Source organism: Tachypleus tridentatus, chromosome 1, assembly GCF_004210375.1.
Source record: "Tachypleus tridentatus isolate NWPU-2018 chromosome 1, ASM421037v1, whole genome shotgun sequence".
In the NCBI taxonomy this organism is placed as follows: domain Eukaryota; kingdom Metazoa; phylum Arthropoda; class Merostomata; order Xiphosura; family Limulidae; genus Tachypleus; species Tachypleus tridentatus.
In genome coordinates, this window is record NC_134825.1 from 136,170,353 (window position 1) to 136,187,364 (window position 17,012).

The following is a 17,012-nucleotide window of genomic DNA, read 5'->3' on the forward strand; positions in this document are numbered from 1 at the left end:
TGTTCATGTACTTGAATATAAGAGTTTAGATTTGGTATATCTGGATTTTCAGAAAATATTTCACAAGGTGCCACATAAACGACTTGTAAAAATGATTTCTCTATCAAATTTTGGATATTAGATGAAGGAATAGTAAATAAATTACTTAAATTTGCTGATAATTTTATGGTCTAAGATGTTGCTAGCTGTGGAGAGGATGTTGTTGCTTTACAAAAGGATTTAGATAATTTACTAAGCAAAGCAGATAAATAGCAGAAGACAGTGCAAGATAATGCATGTGGGTTATCATAATTTGAATTATATGTATAATTTGGGTGGGTATACCCTTGATGAAAGAAAGGGATCTTGTTTTAATAGTCAATCAGTCTTTAAAGCCATTCATGCAATATGTTGTTGTTAAGGGTAGGGCAAATAGGAGTTTAGATTGTATCTTCAGAAAAGGGTTTCTAGAATGGCGCCTGGAATAGAGGGATTGTCATAAAAGGAGAGGTTGAAGTCTCTAAAATTGTTTTTTTTAAAGAGTTGGTGGGATTTGTTTAAAGCGCTTAAGCTCGTAAAGGGAATTAATAGCATTGATGTATCGTATTTTTTCATACTTAATTATAAAAACAGTAGGACTAGGGGACACAATTGTAAATTTTGACAGGCTAGGAGTCATTTTTAGCTGAGAGTTTTATTTTTCTGACAGCGTGGTTTCCTTTTGGGATAGGTTGTCTTCAGATGTGTGTAGGCAGTAAATTCAAGAGAGTTTGTTTTGTTTGTTTTTGAATTTCGCACAAAGCTACTCGAGGGCTGTCTGTGCTAGCCGTCCCTAATTTAGCAGTGTAAGACTAGAGGGAAGGCAGCTAGTCATCACCACCCACCGCCAACTCTTGGGCTACTCTTTTACCAGCGAATAGTGGGATTGATCGTCACATTATAACGCCCCCACGGCTGAAAGGACGAGCATGTTTGGCGCGATGGGGATGCGAACTCGCGACCCTCAGATTACGAGTCACACGCCTTAACACGCTTGGCCATGCCGGGCCTTCCTAGAAAGAAACTACACGAAAATTTCTGCATCACTAAAGGTGGTGACAAATTATATAATATACTCCAACGTGATATATTCGTATTATGCCACAGTAGTTCGAAAGAAATAATGCTTAAAATCAAGAAGCATTTATGTATTTAATTACTAAAACGAAGTCAACGTGAATTTGTATATTTCGCTGTTAAGATTGAAAACGTGAGTCGTTACATTATGAATCCTTCTGTTGCACTTATTCATGTGTATATATTTTTGCCCATTTTTTGTGCAAAAAGTAGATTCTTGCATTAAAAATAATCGTTACTAATATAGACATCTCAAAGCAATAAATAAACGCCCTTATAACACTAAATGTTATTTTTACTTAATTAGACACTCAAAGTTTAAAAGATACGCACATATAACACAAGCCTTCTATGAAGTTGGTCCGATGTGGCCAGGTGGATTAAGGCGTTCGACTCGCAATCTGAGGGTCGCGGGTTTGAATCCCGTTGCTCCAAACATGCTCTCCCTTTCATCCGTGGGGGCGTTATAATGCGACGGTCAATCCCACTATTCGTTGGTAAAAGAGTAGCTCAAGTTGGTGGTGGATGGTGATGACTAGCTAACTTCCCTCTAGTCTTACACTGCTCAATTAGGGACAACTAGCGCAGATAGCCCTCGAGTAGCTTTGCGCGAAATTCAAAAACAAACCTATGAAGTTGAGCAGTCGCTGAATTTGGTCTAGTGTACCCGAATTTCTCTGGTATACAAATTTATGTACCCAAACACCTAGAGAGAGAGTGAGAGCAGTCGCTGAACTTGTTTTGTGTCCATTATTTACAAAAATGTTTTTGCACTATAAGCATTCGAGTACTAAAACAAATTTTCATATAACGCATACAATATTCATATGTAAAATAATATTTTGCTATATAAAACAGTACAAATTAATTTATTTGAAGAGTTACGCATTAATTTACAAAAACAGGCATTGAGTGAATTGTGTACTTTAGCCTCACATTATCACATTAAAAGAAGGCGTGCTTTTTTGTGTTTAGTGAAGCTTAGTGTTTGTAATATTGCCCATAATTGCAGTTTAAACATTTTAATTTTTCATTTGTGGAAACGTTGAAAATTTGCGCGCCGTAATGATTGAAATATCAACGATTATATTATTAATAAGCAGTGTAGTTTGTATTTATTTACTGGTTATAGGTATAGCGTTAATAATATTAGCAAAACGATTGGGAATATTTTACCAGTTAAGACATTCAGTAAGTGAGAAGTGTTAACACTGTATGTGTTGTTTATGAATGAATTATGTAGTAAGTTAAATTTTAAATTTATAATGGTTACAAGTAAAATTAAGTACAACTAATGTATGCGTGTATCAAAAAATAAAAATGTTAAACTTAAAGCAAGAGAAGTATTACTGATACTAGTAATTAATATATTTTTGGTTATAGTTATTTTATTTTTATATTGTGTAAATATGGTATACTGTAATTAGTTGCGTCTATTTAGGTAGAGGCTAAGTCCCAGGGACAATGGTCATGATGGGAGTTCATTGATAATTTTTATTATATGCAAAATTACATGGGATATAGGGCCCACAAAAACTATTAGTACATGGGCCCACACATCCTTAAATCTACCACTGACTATAATACAGATTCTTTATCTTGGAAATTCAAAGAGTTTGTTTTAAAGCAAAGCCACATTGGACTATTTGCTGGGTTTGCCAAGGAATATTAAACTCAAGATCTTAGCATTGTAACTTAAATCCTTAAACTTGCTGTTTCTCCCAATGGGTGATTGGATGTTCAGAAAGCTACATTTTGCATGCTTACCCTTCATAAAGGCCTGGCATGGCCAGGTAGATAAGGCAATTGACTTATAACCTTAGGGTTTGCGGGTTCGAATCCCCATCACTCAAAACAGTAGTGAGTATTTGCTCACAGTAGTAAATAATACAATAGAAATGCTTAAAGTTTTATATAGCCAACTGTGGCAAAGGTTAGAAATTTTATTACTGTGTAATGCTTTTGTGCACTGAAGGAACTTAATGTTTTTCTCTTAAAATCTTAAAGTATTACTTGTATTAAAATCCTTTGTTGCACAAAAAACAGTTATATGGTAATTTAATTTATAATAGAAATAATAGGTTGATCAACACATACTATTTTGAAATTCTGAATGCATGTAAATTATTTCCATTGAATGTAATTAGTGTTAATTGTTTAAATTACTGCATTTTTTCTTTGTTGAGAAAAGATGATCTTAAGGGAATGAATGATGCCTTTCTGACACCATGATTTTTCATATAATTGTTTTTCACTTATATAAATTAATAGTTATGTGGTATATGAGAAAGAGATATTAATTTTCTGTTAACATAGATACAATAATGGATCTTTTGGCCCTTCAAAGCTGTCTTTGCACACATATCTGTAAGAAGAGCAAAATTTCAACTCGTTTATTTTTTGGAAAATCATCAGTTCCCTTAAACACCCTTAAAAGTCAAACTGGATCCCACTTAGTTGTGGAGTACTTCAAGTCAGTGCATGGGCCTTTGCTCATTTTTATTACATTGACAGAAGCATAATTATTAAATTAGCAAAGTTTGCTGATGACAATAATCTCTTGAGTATCTCTAGCTATATTTATGATTTCAAATTATTATAGAATCACTTCAATCACTTGGTGATTGGAAAAAGTATTTAGCAAATAACCTTTAATCAATGCTGCACTGGTGTTTGATGGTACCCTGTATGAAGTACATATTCAGCACTCAGCTCAACCTGTTATTTTGTTCGTCTGTTGGGCACTTGGCACTCCATGGGAGTTGGAGCAGTATTAGTATTTAGTCTATTTATAGACATTGGAGTAATCTCATTGGAGCTATAAAGATTATCTGATGGATGAATAGTATAAAGGTCTGATTTGTTAATGTTAGACCCTGAAGATGAAAGAATGGAAGAACACAAGTTCATGCTTTGGAAAAGACAGCCATCAAGATGGTTTTCTTTTTCTGCAGTGTGACTGATTTTTGGATGATTTCCTATCAAATGTAGTGGAGATAGGACTTTAAAAACTATCTGAGAGGAAGCACCAGTAATTTTCTGAAAAGTATATGGTGGTTAAGTTTCTAATTTATACATGGATGGATGTAAAAGTGCAGACTTGAAGGCCCAGCTAATCATTTATTTTCCATTAAGTTGTGTTATGTTAAACTACAATAAGATGTAATCAGTCAAATCATGCTTACAACTTTTATTTATTAAGTTACATCACTTGAAGGTATATGTAGCTTTATGAAAGATTACTGAAGTATTTTGTTGTGCATTTGATGGAATATTAGGGATTTATCACATATTGTATTGATTGATGGAAGTTCTTCCCTGTGTTTTTTTTTTTTTTCATTGTCATTTAAGTGTTTGTTTGTTTGTTTTTGTACACTGTGTTGTTCTGGGGATGAATTCCATTACTGACTTTTACATTTCTGTAAAATTACTTTAATAAATACTTTGACATGATCTTCATTTCTGTTTTCACAACAATTTTCTTTGTTGATTTTTAAAAAGTAATAAATGTATTATAGTACCTAATGCAAAATATGAGAGCTAGATAAACATGAAATAGGAGCTTGATTTTACTAAGTGATATTTACATTGAAAGCAGCAGAGGGAAATATTGTGAAACTGCTTCTGAATTTAATGTGCTTTATGCATATAATTATTTTGTTTCCTATAGAATTTTAAAATTTATTTCTTCATATTTCTTCTTAGTTTCATGACACTTCAGTGAGTCATGGAGGAGAACTAGTTGCACACACACTAAAAGTGAGTCCAATCATTGGTGAATCTTTATTTCAGGAGAATAAGTTTAAAAAAAATGATTTTTAGAATATGTAAGAGCTGATATAAAATGTTAAAATTTTTTAGGATTCTTGTTGCTGATGTGTTATAACTATATGTTTTCATGCAATTGTATATTCTCTAACACAAACTATTTTAATAGTTAATTTTGTTAGAAGATGGTGGAATAAGATATTTAAAAAGGAATAAAATATTTTTGTTGGATATACAAGCATTATTTTTTAATTTATTAGGTTATTTAATATTTAAAAATTATTCACTCTTGATAAAGACAATTAAAATTAATTATTTTAAAGGTGATAGTTATGATAAGTTTTGTTGTGTAACTCAGTAAGAGTCGTATGTTGTGTGTGTGTGTGGTTTAACTGTTGATGCCAAGTTATGTGAATCTTCTGTACTGTTTCATTACCTTTAGTGAGTATTGTTACATTACAGCATCACTTGCATAGTTTATAGAAAGTTTGAGGCTTCAGTGAACAAGGTACACACACACACACACATATATATATATATATATATATGAGGGTGATTAGCAAGTGCAAATAAGAGAGTTCAATCAGAGAAGAGCTACTTAGTGAAAGGAAAAGTGAAGTTATCCAACGTGTAAGTCACTAGTCTTAACAGGTGATATTCTGAAATAAGTTTCATAGTCTAATAGATATAATGAGAATAATTTGACTTGGTAACAGGTGTTCTAAAGTAATTGAATTCACCTGTGTGGACTTTGATGAAAGGAAACAATTGTTAAAAGCTTGAGATGCAACTGTGGTAACCTTCAAGGTAATATATTTAACTTATTGCAGGTTTACAGTATAAAACAGAAGATAGAAAAATAATTCATCTTGTAAGTTGAATTCTAAAGTAATTGAATCACTCTGTGTGGTCTTTTGACAAGAAAAGGGAATTATTTAGAGTTTTAGATACAACTGTGATATCCTGTAGTCTAAAGAAATATTGTACTTGTTTTGAATATATATTAAAAGAAGTAAATTGTGTGCTGTGTGTTTATTGTTAAAATTTATTGCCAACAAGTCAAGGACACTTGCTGTAGGAGAATTCCAGCCCACTCATATTGAAAACTGACATTTGTGTAGCCAGCCAGGATTATACAATGGTAAGCAGTGTAAAAGACAATGTGAATGAAGAGATATGAAACATTTGCTCAAAGTCTGAACTGGGACAAAGGCGACTGGATAGTTTGTTTCAGTTTATTTCTCATAGGAAGAGGCTTACAAGTATATGCAGGTACGACATCAGAAGATACAAAGAAAAGTCACAAATAAAGAGTTGCCATTTTGAAATGAAATGAAGTTACAAAAGTAGGTTTTCAGCAGACGTTTAGAGAAGTCAAACCTGACACTGGAAAAACTGTATGGCCAAGTGTAAAAACACTTTTGAGGGACTGGCAGACCTTCAACTATGTGAACAGTTAATGATCACATTCTCAACTGGCATGTCACTGTTCCTAAAGGAGAGAGCACCAAAGGACATGGATGAGATTATCAAGCTGGCAGAACAGTATATGGAAGCTTATGGAGGTAATATATAACAGGCAAGTCCAAGAATATACAATTAGAGTCAGAACCAGTAGTGGCTGACTAGAAGCAAGAGTCTACCAAAGGTAACAGGAGGTAAACAGATAAATGGAAGAAGAGATACTATATTTGTTATAAAACAGGACACATTGCAAAGGAGGAGTGTAAGTCCATTACCAAAAAGCAACAGCAGAAATATCAGCATAAAGCAGTTGAAGCTACTTTCAAAGATAAGTGCTTGTAAAAAGCAAGAAAAAAGTTACTGTCACTATCGGTTCTGCTGACAGAACCAATAGAATCAAGGTAACACATCAGATTCATAACAAGGAGGAAGTGTCATTTCTGTGATTGATCATTGTATAACTAATAGTTAGCTGAAGTTAATAGATGGATAAACAGTGCCATTTGTGATTGGAACATGTTACAGATATCGAGAGGTGCTACAAATCACAACATACCAATAGGTAAAGGTTATGTCAAGGACAAGAAAGTCCTATGAGACACAGAGTGTAGTAGTACAGCAGTGAAAACCAGTCCACTATCTGATGAACAAATGACAGGCAAGGTATGCCTATGAGAGCTAATTAATGGGACCATAAGAAAGTTTCCCATAGCAAAAATAACAGTGAATATTCCGTATTATGAAGGAGATCTTGGAGCCATGTGTATCAAGACATCAGTATATAACTAAGTGATTAGAAACGTAACAGGTAGTAAAGATTTGGGGAAACTAGACAAATGAAGAATGTTGTGGCATTTGCAGTCACCAAAGAACTCAAGGGAAGAATATAAAGCAAGTCATCAAGTTTCTTCAACTGAAAAACAGTATTATCCCAAATTTAGATCTCAGGAGTAGAAGAAAGCTCAGAATGAAGACCCTTCTCAGCAGAAACTGTTGGACACACAGTACTCAAGAGAAAGTAGAGCAAAACACAAGATGGAAGGAGATTGATAAAATAGAAGACCAGAAAGGAGTATTGAACAGAACCTATTAAAGCAGTTCTACTGATAAAGCTAAACATGCCAAAGGTAGTAAGAAGTAATAGACCTACTGTTGGTAAGAACACGTTTTGTATTCACTTTAGAGAAAAACATATATACTGGATAGATGAAAAAAACAGGCATATTATACAGCTACACAATAGCAGATATATTAAATAAACTTAGTATCCCCAAAATTGTTTAATTTCAAAGTCTAAGTTCAAGGGAGGTCAAGCTCAGTCTACACTTTGATCAACATGCATTATTGGGATACTAGTTTCAGAAAATTCTGATACAGTATTTACCTCTTATTACAAGAATAGTTATTCTCATTTACATGCTGCCTTCTATATGCAAACTGTTTGTTTCTGGATGCCACAAACCTTCTACTCCTCTTGGAATTATAAGATTCCTTCATATCTTTTGTACAAATCATGTGCTACCATCTCACCTATAGGAGCACGATATGCTTACATGATACATAATACTCCCTCAACCACCACACTTTGTTTTGTCCTTCTTGGCCAGTTTGGCCTCAGTTTTTTTATTTCCAATTACTGTTTCTCTTCCCTCCTGTCCCTTTTCCACTTTCTCCCAATCTTTTTGGTCAAGTTTTGCAAACTGTTTGTTTCTGGATGCCACAAACCTTCTACTCCTCTTGGAATTATAAGATTCCTTCATATCTTTTGTACAAATCATCATGTGCTACCATCTCACCTATAGGAGCACGATATGCTTACATGATACATAATACTCCCTCAACCACCACACTTTGTTTTGTCCTTCTTGGCCAGTTTGGCCTCAGTTTTTTTATTTCCAATTACTGTTTCTCTTCCCTCCTGTCCCTTTTCCACTTTCTCCCAATCTTTTTGGTCAATTTCAATCACAAGTCGTACATTTCAAGTTTCAAATTTGATTTTTGTTCAATTCTTGAACAAAGAAAAGCTGGTTTCACAGGTTTAGTCACTTCATTGTTAGCTAGTTCCATCCATCCATCTGGCAGAGAAGTGTCCCAGTGCAAGTGGAAAGTATTCAGTAGTTGGTTTATTGCCATGGTGTTTTCCTCTGAGTAGTCTATTATGGTATGTGTATCAGAATTTCTCATCTGGCTTTTTGATTGTAGGTCTGTGGTCTCCTTTCATTCTGAATATCAGATAGCCTTATCTCATATCTTTTGTTCTTCTCTGTGTTCATAGGGGTTTTAGTTCCCTTGTTCTTCCCATGCTTATGCATTCCTCCTAGATAAGTCACCCTCCCAGGCATCTTATCCTTCTAGATTTGGACATTAATGTGGTCTACCTCCACTCAAATTACTTTCCTTGTATTCTATGTTTCAGCTTTTCCTTCAAACATATTTCCTTCTTTTCTTAGCCTGTGGACACCGATTGTCAGATTTATTTGTCATTGACATTTACTCATACCCTTTATCACCCTACCTGTCTTCTCTGTTTTCTGTATCTTTTTTTTTTTTCCTGAAGACTTCAGCATCTCATAAGGGTTTTTCAGCCTTTTCTGTTATTTTCCTTCCTCCTATTTCTGATCGTTAACCTTGACTAGACTTCTGTAACTGGTCATGGCTTTTTGTTGTTATATAGCCCATACTGCTACCCTTTTCATTTTTGTTCACACACTTTTCTCATTGTGAGGATAAGTTAAAATATTTTTCTGTAGTTAGGATCACTTTCATATTTTTTTTATCTCCCACTCAGATGTGCTCCTCTCATTTTCTGCCCTTATATCTTACATGTTTCACACATGGGTGAAGAGTATACCTGGTTTGCTTCCCCTTTTCTGAATTTTGGATCAGAATATCATTTTTGGAGTTATCATTTGGATGTTTTTGACAAGAAAAGAGAATATATTTAGTTTTGGATACAACTGTAATACCCTATAGTGTTAAGAATGTTTGTACATATGTTTGACTAGTTTTGAATATATATTATTCAAAATATGTGTGAATAACACAAGAAAACTGTTAAATTGATCATGTTTGAAGTTATCTTTGATTTTTTGCTCTTGAAATGAGAAATACTTGTTTTTACCCAAGAAGAACATTTATTGATGTGTTGTATAAGGATTTTGACAGTGTTGTACTTCAGAGGTTATACTGGTCTCATGTTTTGGTTAAAGCCTCATTTATGTTGTAATGAAAATGATTAATCTCATTGATAATGCATGCCACTCTGAGTTATTAGAAACTATGGAGTCTGGCATTTGGTAGTCTGAAACTTTCTTTTCAACTGGCCAGTAATTTCTAGAACTTGATCAACTAAATCTGAGAGAAGCTACTTAGTGATCATCCAAGGTAGGTGTTTTGCAGGTGCAACGCACACTGTTTGTGTTCAGTATTGAATAAAAATTATTCGTTTTGTGTATTATTTGTTTTCAGTCTTGTTGTTTTATTTTACATAATCTTAGCTAAGTAAAAGTTTAACTAAAACTTTTTAATTGATATCTACAATGAAATTCCTGTTTTTTAACTCTCTGAAAGATTAAACATTTGTATGTATACTAATTTATATACATATATTCAATTTACCTGAATATACCACTTAATTGATAGGTGGGAAAAAGTTTACTATGGCTGCAGGATATATTTATTTTGAAGTATACTAACAGCTACTGGTGATTGTATTACTCTTCATTTATTACCTGTAGGGTGAGATGATTGTGCAAGATTGCTGGTTGTCTGAGAAAGTAGCCAGTATAAGATAAATCCTTTCTTATACATTGGATTTTTGTGGATGCTGTGAATTATGTCATTATGATCTATGAGCAGTGATAGGAACATCTGAAGTGCTCAGATTAGTTAATCAGTTTCTTTTCCTGAAAATTGACCTTGGTGTGAGGTTGGTACAAACTGATGATCATAATGGTGGTTTAGTATCTGATGAGTAAAATGGGGGTGAAGTTCTGTGAAACAAAGTACAGTGCACCTGGCTCAAATTGAGCTATATAGCATAAGTGTATGTAACCTGTGGTACTTGTATGATCAGTTACCAATTGCTAGATCTTAGTTTGTGCCAAAACTTGTGGACTCCCAGAGCTTTGGGGCACAAGATTCTCTGAATTTTGCTCAAAACAAAGATCGGAGGGTACTAAGATGCTACATGCACTTTTGCTTAAGTTTGATAGTAGTTCTGACCAAATTTGAGTCAAGACATTTAACAATTGCATAAAATGCTGTGTGTTCTGGTGCCAAGTGAAAATGTTTACTAAACATGGTAAACTTTATTAGAGTTGGTAGATCTTTTCTCCAGAGAATAGCAGTGGATACCCTTTGTCACTGCCAGAGATGTTAAAAGATCACCTTCTATAAAACTGTAATCATTGGCTACTACATAGAGTGGGCTTAAGCTTATCCATTGACCAGTACCTCTGCACAATCAGTCCCTGGTGTACTGGATATATCTCATTTTGTAGCACCTGAATAAATCTATTCATGTCAGAGATCCAACTTTAACAGCCAGCTGTTCTCTGAATTACATAAAGTGTTGTGTTTGGTGAAGATGAAAATTTCACCTTACCACCCCCCAATGTGATGCATTAGTGAACCATATGGTACAGACTTCCAAGTGCATGGTTGCTAAGTTTGTTAAGAAGAACCAAACCAATTATGTATACCATGTAATTGAGCAAAAATCAACAGGTTCACTATATATGCTAGTGTTCAGATTAGAACTTTTGTGTTTTTTATTTACTGTAGATGTATGGTCCTCTGCATGCAGAAGTCCCACAGTGCCCATTTGAATATCTATTGCAGGTACGGTCTGTGCTAGTTGGTGTACATGAGTTAACATGTCAACAGCTGGGAAACTCCATCTTACAAGAGAAAAAGCAATATGATAAGAAACACTGTTAAAAGGGCTTTGCAATCTTTGCTTTCAGAGAGAGTTTCACAACAAAATTATATCTTTGTATTTCTAGTAATAGCTGCTTGGTTAACACAGGATTGCTGGTGCCAGTAGATACAATGCTTAATACAATGACAGTTTACAAAATTGAAGATGATAAACACTGTCTGGTGAGTTTTGAAGTTTTTTATTTTTTAAGCTAATGAGTGACTTTTCAAGTTGGAGGGTTTTTGCAGAAATCACTCTCTTCATCTGACAGAGTAACAAGAGTTTTACTCCATCCTTACTAGATCTATGTTCCAGGTACACCTAAGAGGAAACTTTTGAATTTCTCCATGTGCAGTGAGTCAGTTGTGGTTTGTTTGAAACAGGTGAAATAATTAATCTTGACTCAAGACATTTCTAGCAATGAAACTAGTTCAGCCAAGCTTGGTCTTTATTTATTTTGTGCTGCTTCAAAAGAAAAGCTTAAGTTTAATTGGTTACAGGTAGTAGCACCTTGTTAAGTGCTAGCTACTGAGAGTAGTTACTGAAATAATCGAAGATGATTACAGTGTAATTCCAGGAGGACCTGGAGGCAGTCTGTTCAGAAAATATTAACATATGTGATGATGTGCAATGAAAATAAAGGCATATGGCAATATACATGTCTAAATAAATACATTTATTTACATGCAAGCAAGAATGTTACTCAGTCACTCATAAGTGTTATATAAAAATAATTAAATATGTAATATGCACAATCATTAAATTACAGGTAAATGGAAACAAAGTATTTTAACTCAATGTTAAGAATTTAGTGTGAAGGTAAGTGTGGTTACTGACCTGTATGGTATTATTGGAAAGTACACTATACAGGTAACCACACTTACCTTCATACTACATTCTTAACATTGAGTTAAAGTACTTTGCTTCCATTTTAGTATGAAGGTAAGTGTGGTTACTGATCTGTATGGTATTATTGGAAAGTACACCACTGATTATTTCATTAATACTCAAGAGGGATTGTTTTAGTTTAGACATTGAAGTATTTGGCAGGTGATGAATTGTTATGAAAATAATAGTGGAGAGACACGTATACACACTCACACTGTGTTTGAGAGAAAATTCATATTTACCTGTTCTTCAGTAAGGGTTGTGAAAGTTGCTTGAAATGTTTGAGTAGGTGAATGTATCATTTGTATATGAAGTTCACAGACAATAGCTTTAACATCCTAATAAATAAAAATATATTCTACCCAGTGTTTTATTTCATTGTTACAGAATGTTTTCAATCAAAACATTCAAACACAAAATACACATCTCTGATGCCTACAAATTGTGTTTGAATAGAATGTGAACAGGTGAATCTTAAAGAAGTATCACTTTGCAAAAGTATTTCGCATATTATTCATCCTTTATAGGAGAGTAGTAATTGTAACTAGAGATTTTGAACCCCTTTCATCTTGTACTCCTGACTGCAGGAACAAGATATCTGTAAGTATTCAAATGCTACCGCCAACATCATTAGTGGTGATACTGCAGTACTCTAAACTACCATAAACAGACCAAACAGCAGACAAATACATTTCTACTAGTTAGACTATCACTATCAATTACTATCACTTGAGCAATAAATGAGAGGTTCATGTTAGTGGGAGTAACAGCAAGATCAACCAAATACAGAATTTTGAAGGCTGAGCAACCCTTGCAAAAAGGCCCCAAAAGCTACCTATGCTACAGCCAAGGGTTGACATACGATGACACCTCTTGCTGTTATCACAATAGTCTTGACAATAACCCATATCCAGCTTCTAAAGTGTTATTGCCAGGAGATAGCTCCACCAAATGGACAGAGGCCTAGGCCTTATATTACCATCAGAGGACCAGTTGCAACAGCACTCAGTATCATCTTCCCATTCAGAGGAAGATATTTACAAACAAAGAACAACTTTTGACCAGACCATATAGGTTTTAGCTTGTGTCAAAACATTAATTTGAGAAATAGCAGTGGCTAACTGAATATCTCTGGCTGCTTTAAATGACTTATTTTTAAGATTTGATCAAGTAAGAGTGAATGGATTTTACACCTCATTCTGATGACTGAAGTTTATAGTTTGTTAATAATTATTTTATTTTGTTTTGCTTTTAATTACAAATTCTGTTGTGTGTGTGTGTACATATACATACACACATATATAGGTATCTCTAGATTCTTTATTTTAATGCTTCCCAGTTTAATTTTCTGTATCAAGTTGTTTGTAAATTATGTAGTCTTTCTGTATTAAAGAGAATTACCATAAAGTGTTGTAAAGTATTTTTATTAGTAAGGTTTTTCACATTTTAGAAAGATTATTTGAATCAAAGGGCTCAGTATATTTCATTTTAATAATTGATTAAAGATCTATTTTCATGTGTGTTTCACAAGTTTAGTTTTGCTTTGTAGCCATCATTTGATTGTTGGAATTCATTCTTTTAGTTAAAAGGTTTATCTTGGTCACAGTCTAGTGACTATGCTATTATTTAAAGGGCCTGGATTGAAGTGTTTTCCTTCAATATTAAAGAGTTAATTTTCTGTTGCAGTTTTGGTTTATGTTAGGTATAATGAAAGGTTGCATAATAAATAATGTACTTTGTTCCATATAGTTTAAAATTTGATCTTCCATCAGGGATTTTTCACTAATGTATGGTCAATGGAGTGATTGGAATGAAGTTATAAGTTTATGAAATTTTTTAGCTTATTGTTATAGACTTAATTTTGAGTTATGTGTAATTTTTATTTTAAAGGATTAATTTTAGTTAAATTTTATGTAGTAATAATTGTTATTGGCCTATTGTTCTTTGTTGAAGAGTTTTAAGTGATTTTTCTGTTATTTCTTTGATGTTAAAGAACTTATTTTTAATTTATTTTTTTATTTAAAGGGTTTATGGTCATGTTTTGCATGAGAAAAATTCTTCAAAAGAATTTTTCTTTTTACTGTGTTTTTATTTGTGTAAAATAGTGATGTGTGAGATTTTTTCTGGAAGCCAGGATGAGTTAACTCAGTACTTTCTTATACAGTAAAATTAAAGTTAACTGTCAGCTTGAAACAAGCGTGAGATGTGTCCTCTTTTGGTGGTGTTACAGAATTCATTTCTGAATCCATTACTTGCTCTGAAAGTGTACAGGTTTTACCTAATATGTGGTGGTTAAGAAAACCATTACATTTAATTTGTTTCAAGTAACCTTTATATCTTTGTTTCTTATTTTTCAAAGTAAGCAATGCCTGCTAAGTTCCCCCCTCCTCCCCTCCAGGACATATTGTGAAAAGATGGGAACAGCAGTATCTTTCAATGGTTGTACAGATGCTATCTATAGATTACAATATTAGCTATGTTCTAATAAAAATGATAAATCACAAATGTAATGTATGCCACTCAAGCTAAATAAGAGCATTCTCAGTCAGAATGGGCACCAGGGCAAACATCCTTGTCACACCCATTTCTCTCTCTTTAACATTTTTAAGAACTTGTTAAAAATATCCTTGAACAGCAATGAGTTCATAAACAAGACAAAATCATTTTTAGCTCTCAGTATGAGTGTAAAGACATTAATAAAGTAACAAATACATATTAATTGTAACTCAAATTACACTATGTAACAAAATTTTTACTTTTTCTTGTTCCTGGGCAGAAGGTGTTACTTCCCAATTGCTTTTGTCTAAAGTAAATGGAAAAGACATATTTTTCTCTTCAAACTTTTGTTTTGTGACCTGGGTAATGAAATTTTCAAATTTACCCATTTTCCAGAACATTCCAAGTAGATTCAGTGCTGAGTAGCTGATAGAGAATTTTCTAGAATGTTGTGGAATTTTCAAGAATTTTCTAGAATGTTGCAAAATTATGAGAATTTTCTAGAACTTTCCATGGTATTATATATACAGGGGCTCACCACTCACCACTTCAATTTAGTTCTAGCTGCATAAGTGAACACATAGACCTATCCAAGGAGGCTTTACCAAGTTTCCCTGTTATTTCTACCTTTGGGACAGCAGAGACACCATAGCACACTACAACAGGAAGCACTGGGTACAAAGGATCGAGTTTTCTGTGGGGAGGCACAATGTCAAGTGTGATCTGCTAGTGGACCTCCAGAAGGTGTTGTTCTCACCATTGCACATAAAATTGGGTCTTATGAAACAATTTGTCACAACTCTTGATAAGGAGTCTGCAGCCTTCAAGTACCTGCAAGACTCTCTCCCTAAGCTGTCTGAGGCAAAGGTCGAAGTTGATGTCTTCGTTGGACCACAAATAAAGAAGATCTTGGAGTGTACAGAATTCCCCAGAAGCTAAGTAGGAAGGAAAAAAAGCTTGGGGCAGCTTTGTCACACTGGTTCGTGGCTTCTTGGGCAATCACAAGGCCAAAATTTATGTGGAACTGGTTGAGGATCTGATGAAAAACTACAGCAAAATGAGCTGCATGATGTTCCTGAAAGTCCATATCCTTGGCACTCATCTTGATAAATTCAAGGAGAATATGGAACCATATTCAGAGGAGCAAGGCGAGTACTTCTACCAAGATATACTGGACTTTGAATGCCACTACCAAGGATCATATGATGAAAACATGACTGGAGACTATATTTGGAGGCTGATACATGAAAGTGATTTACATTACAGTCATAAATTTCAAAAAAACTACTCACTTTTAATCATTTTTGTATAACTGAAGTATAAATACATGTAAATCTTGATTCATATATTGTTTATTCAGACCTTATGTAAATGAAAATGTGCAAGTTTGCCTGTTTTTACAAAGTAAATAGGTTAATTTCTAAATTTCATTATCCAGGTTACAAAAGCAAAGTTTGAATGGCTATTTTCTGTACTTTTACAACATAAGCAATTAAGAAATAACACATACTATCCAGGAACAAAATTTGTGTTACATAGTGTTATTATATCAATCATTATTAATGTATTAGGCATCTATATGAAAAACAAAAGACAAAAACTATTTTTTTTATTACTAAATGAAGATGTACCTCATAGATGCTGTGTGGGTTATACAGCAGAATGAAATTTTATTTGCCCAGGCCTATGGGTAGTTGCCCCTACCCCCTCTTTGGTGGTAAAAGTGAGATTTGAAATCAAAGGAACATAATATTTAGTTGTCTGAAACTTGTTTTTCAACAGTTCAGTCATTTCTATAGTTGGTCTTGACTAAATATATTGGAGAAAAGTTACTAAAAGAGATTGTCCAAAGCAAATGCTCTGCAAAAACGTACACTGTTTGTTTATTGTTAAATGAAGGTTGTTTAATTCGGTATGGTTTTAACTTTTTCTCACATAAATCTATCTTAGTTTTTTTTTCTGCCTTCTAAGTATTGCTAAAACATTTGCATGATTGGCACACCAGTCTATATACCCATCATCTTTGTGGCATTTTTGAATACATATATATCATATGACTACTCTCCACCAATAGTATTGCTCCATCTATATTGGTGCATCTAGCTCTGTCTGCCATTTCTGCTTAATCATTACTTTCTTGATTGGCATTACATCATTCAGATGTGTTGTTTTTTATTTGTGTGTGACTACAGTTTCTGATTGTGATTTATTGCCATTTCAAAAATATATTTTCAACATCTTTATTTTTCAGTGTTTGAATTCTGCTGTTTCAGTGATTTTGCATTTTATTTTGTTTCTTGTTTCTGAATTTTTGTATAATTTGTATCAATTTGAGATTCAGTGTGTTAGAAGTGGAATTTCACAAAATTCCCAGGACAGT

General features: G+C 33.6%; 1 protein-coding gene across 4 annotated transcripts in view; it reads left to right on the top strand.

The window, feature by feature from the left end:
• Nucleotides 1–2,005: 2,005 nt before the first annotated feature.
• The window catches only part of LOC143225072 (2-hydroxyacyl-CoA lyase 2-like), a 109,990-nt gene continuing 94,983 nt past the window's right edge, over nt 2,006–17,012 (top strand). For 2 of the 4 annotated variants that reach the window (XM_076453787.1, XM_076453793.1), the window contains exons 1-2: nt 2,006–2,286; nt 4,801–4,854. In XM_076453787.1, coding sequence (XP_076309902.1) covers nt 2,161–2,286; nt 4,801–4,854 — 180 coding nt within the window. In that variant the 5' untranslated portion in view covers nt 2,006–2,160. Of the gene's footprint in view, nt 2,338–4,800; nt 4,855–17,012 lie in introns of those variants that run through there. The other 2 variants (XM_076453802.1, XM_076453811.1) reach the window with 2 other exon arrangements.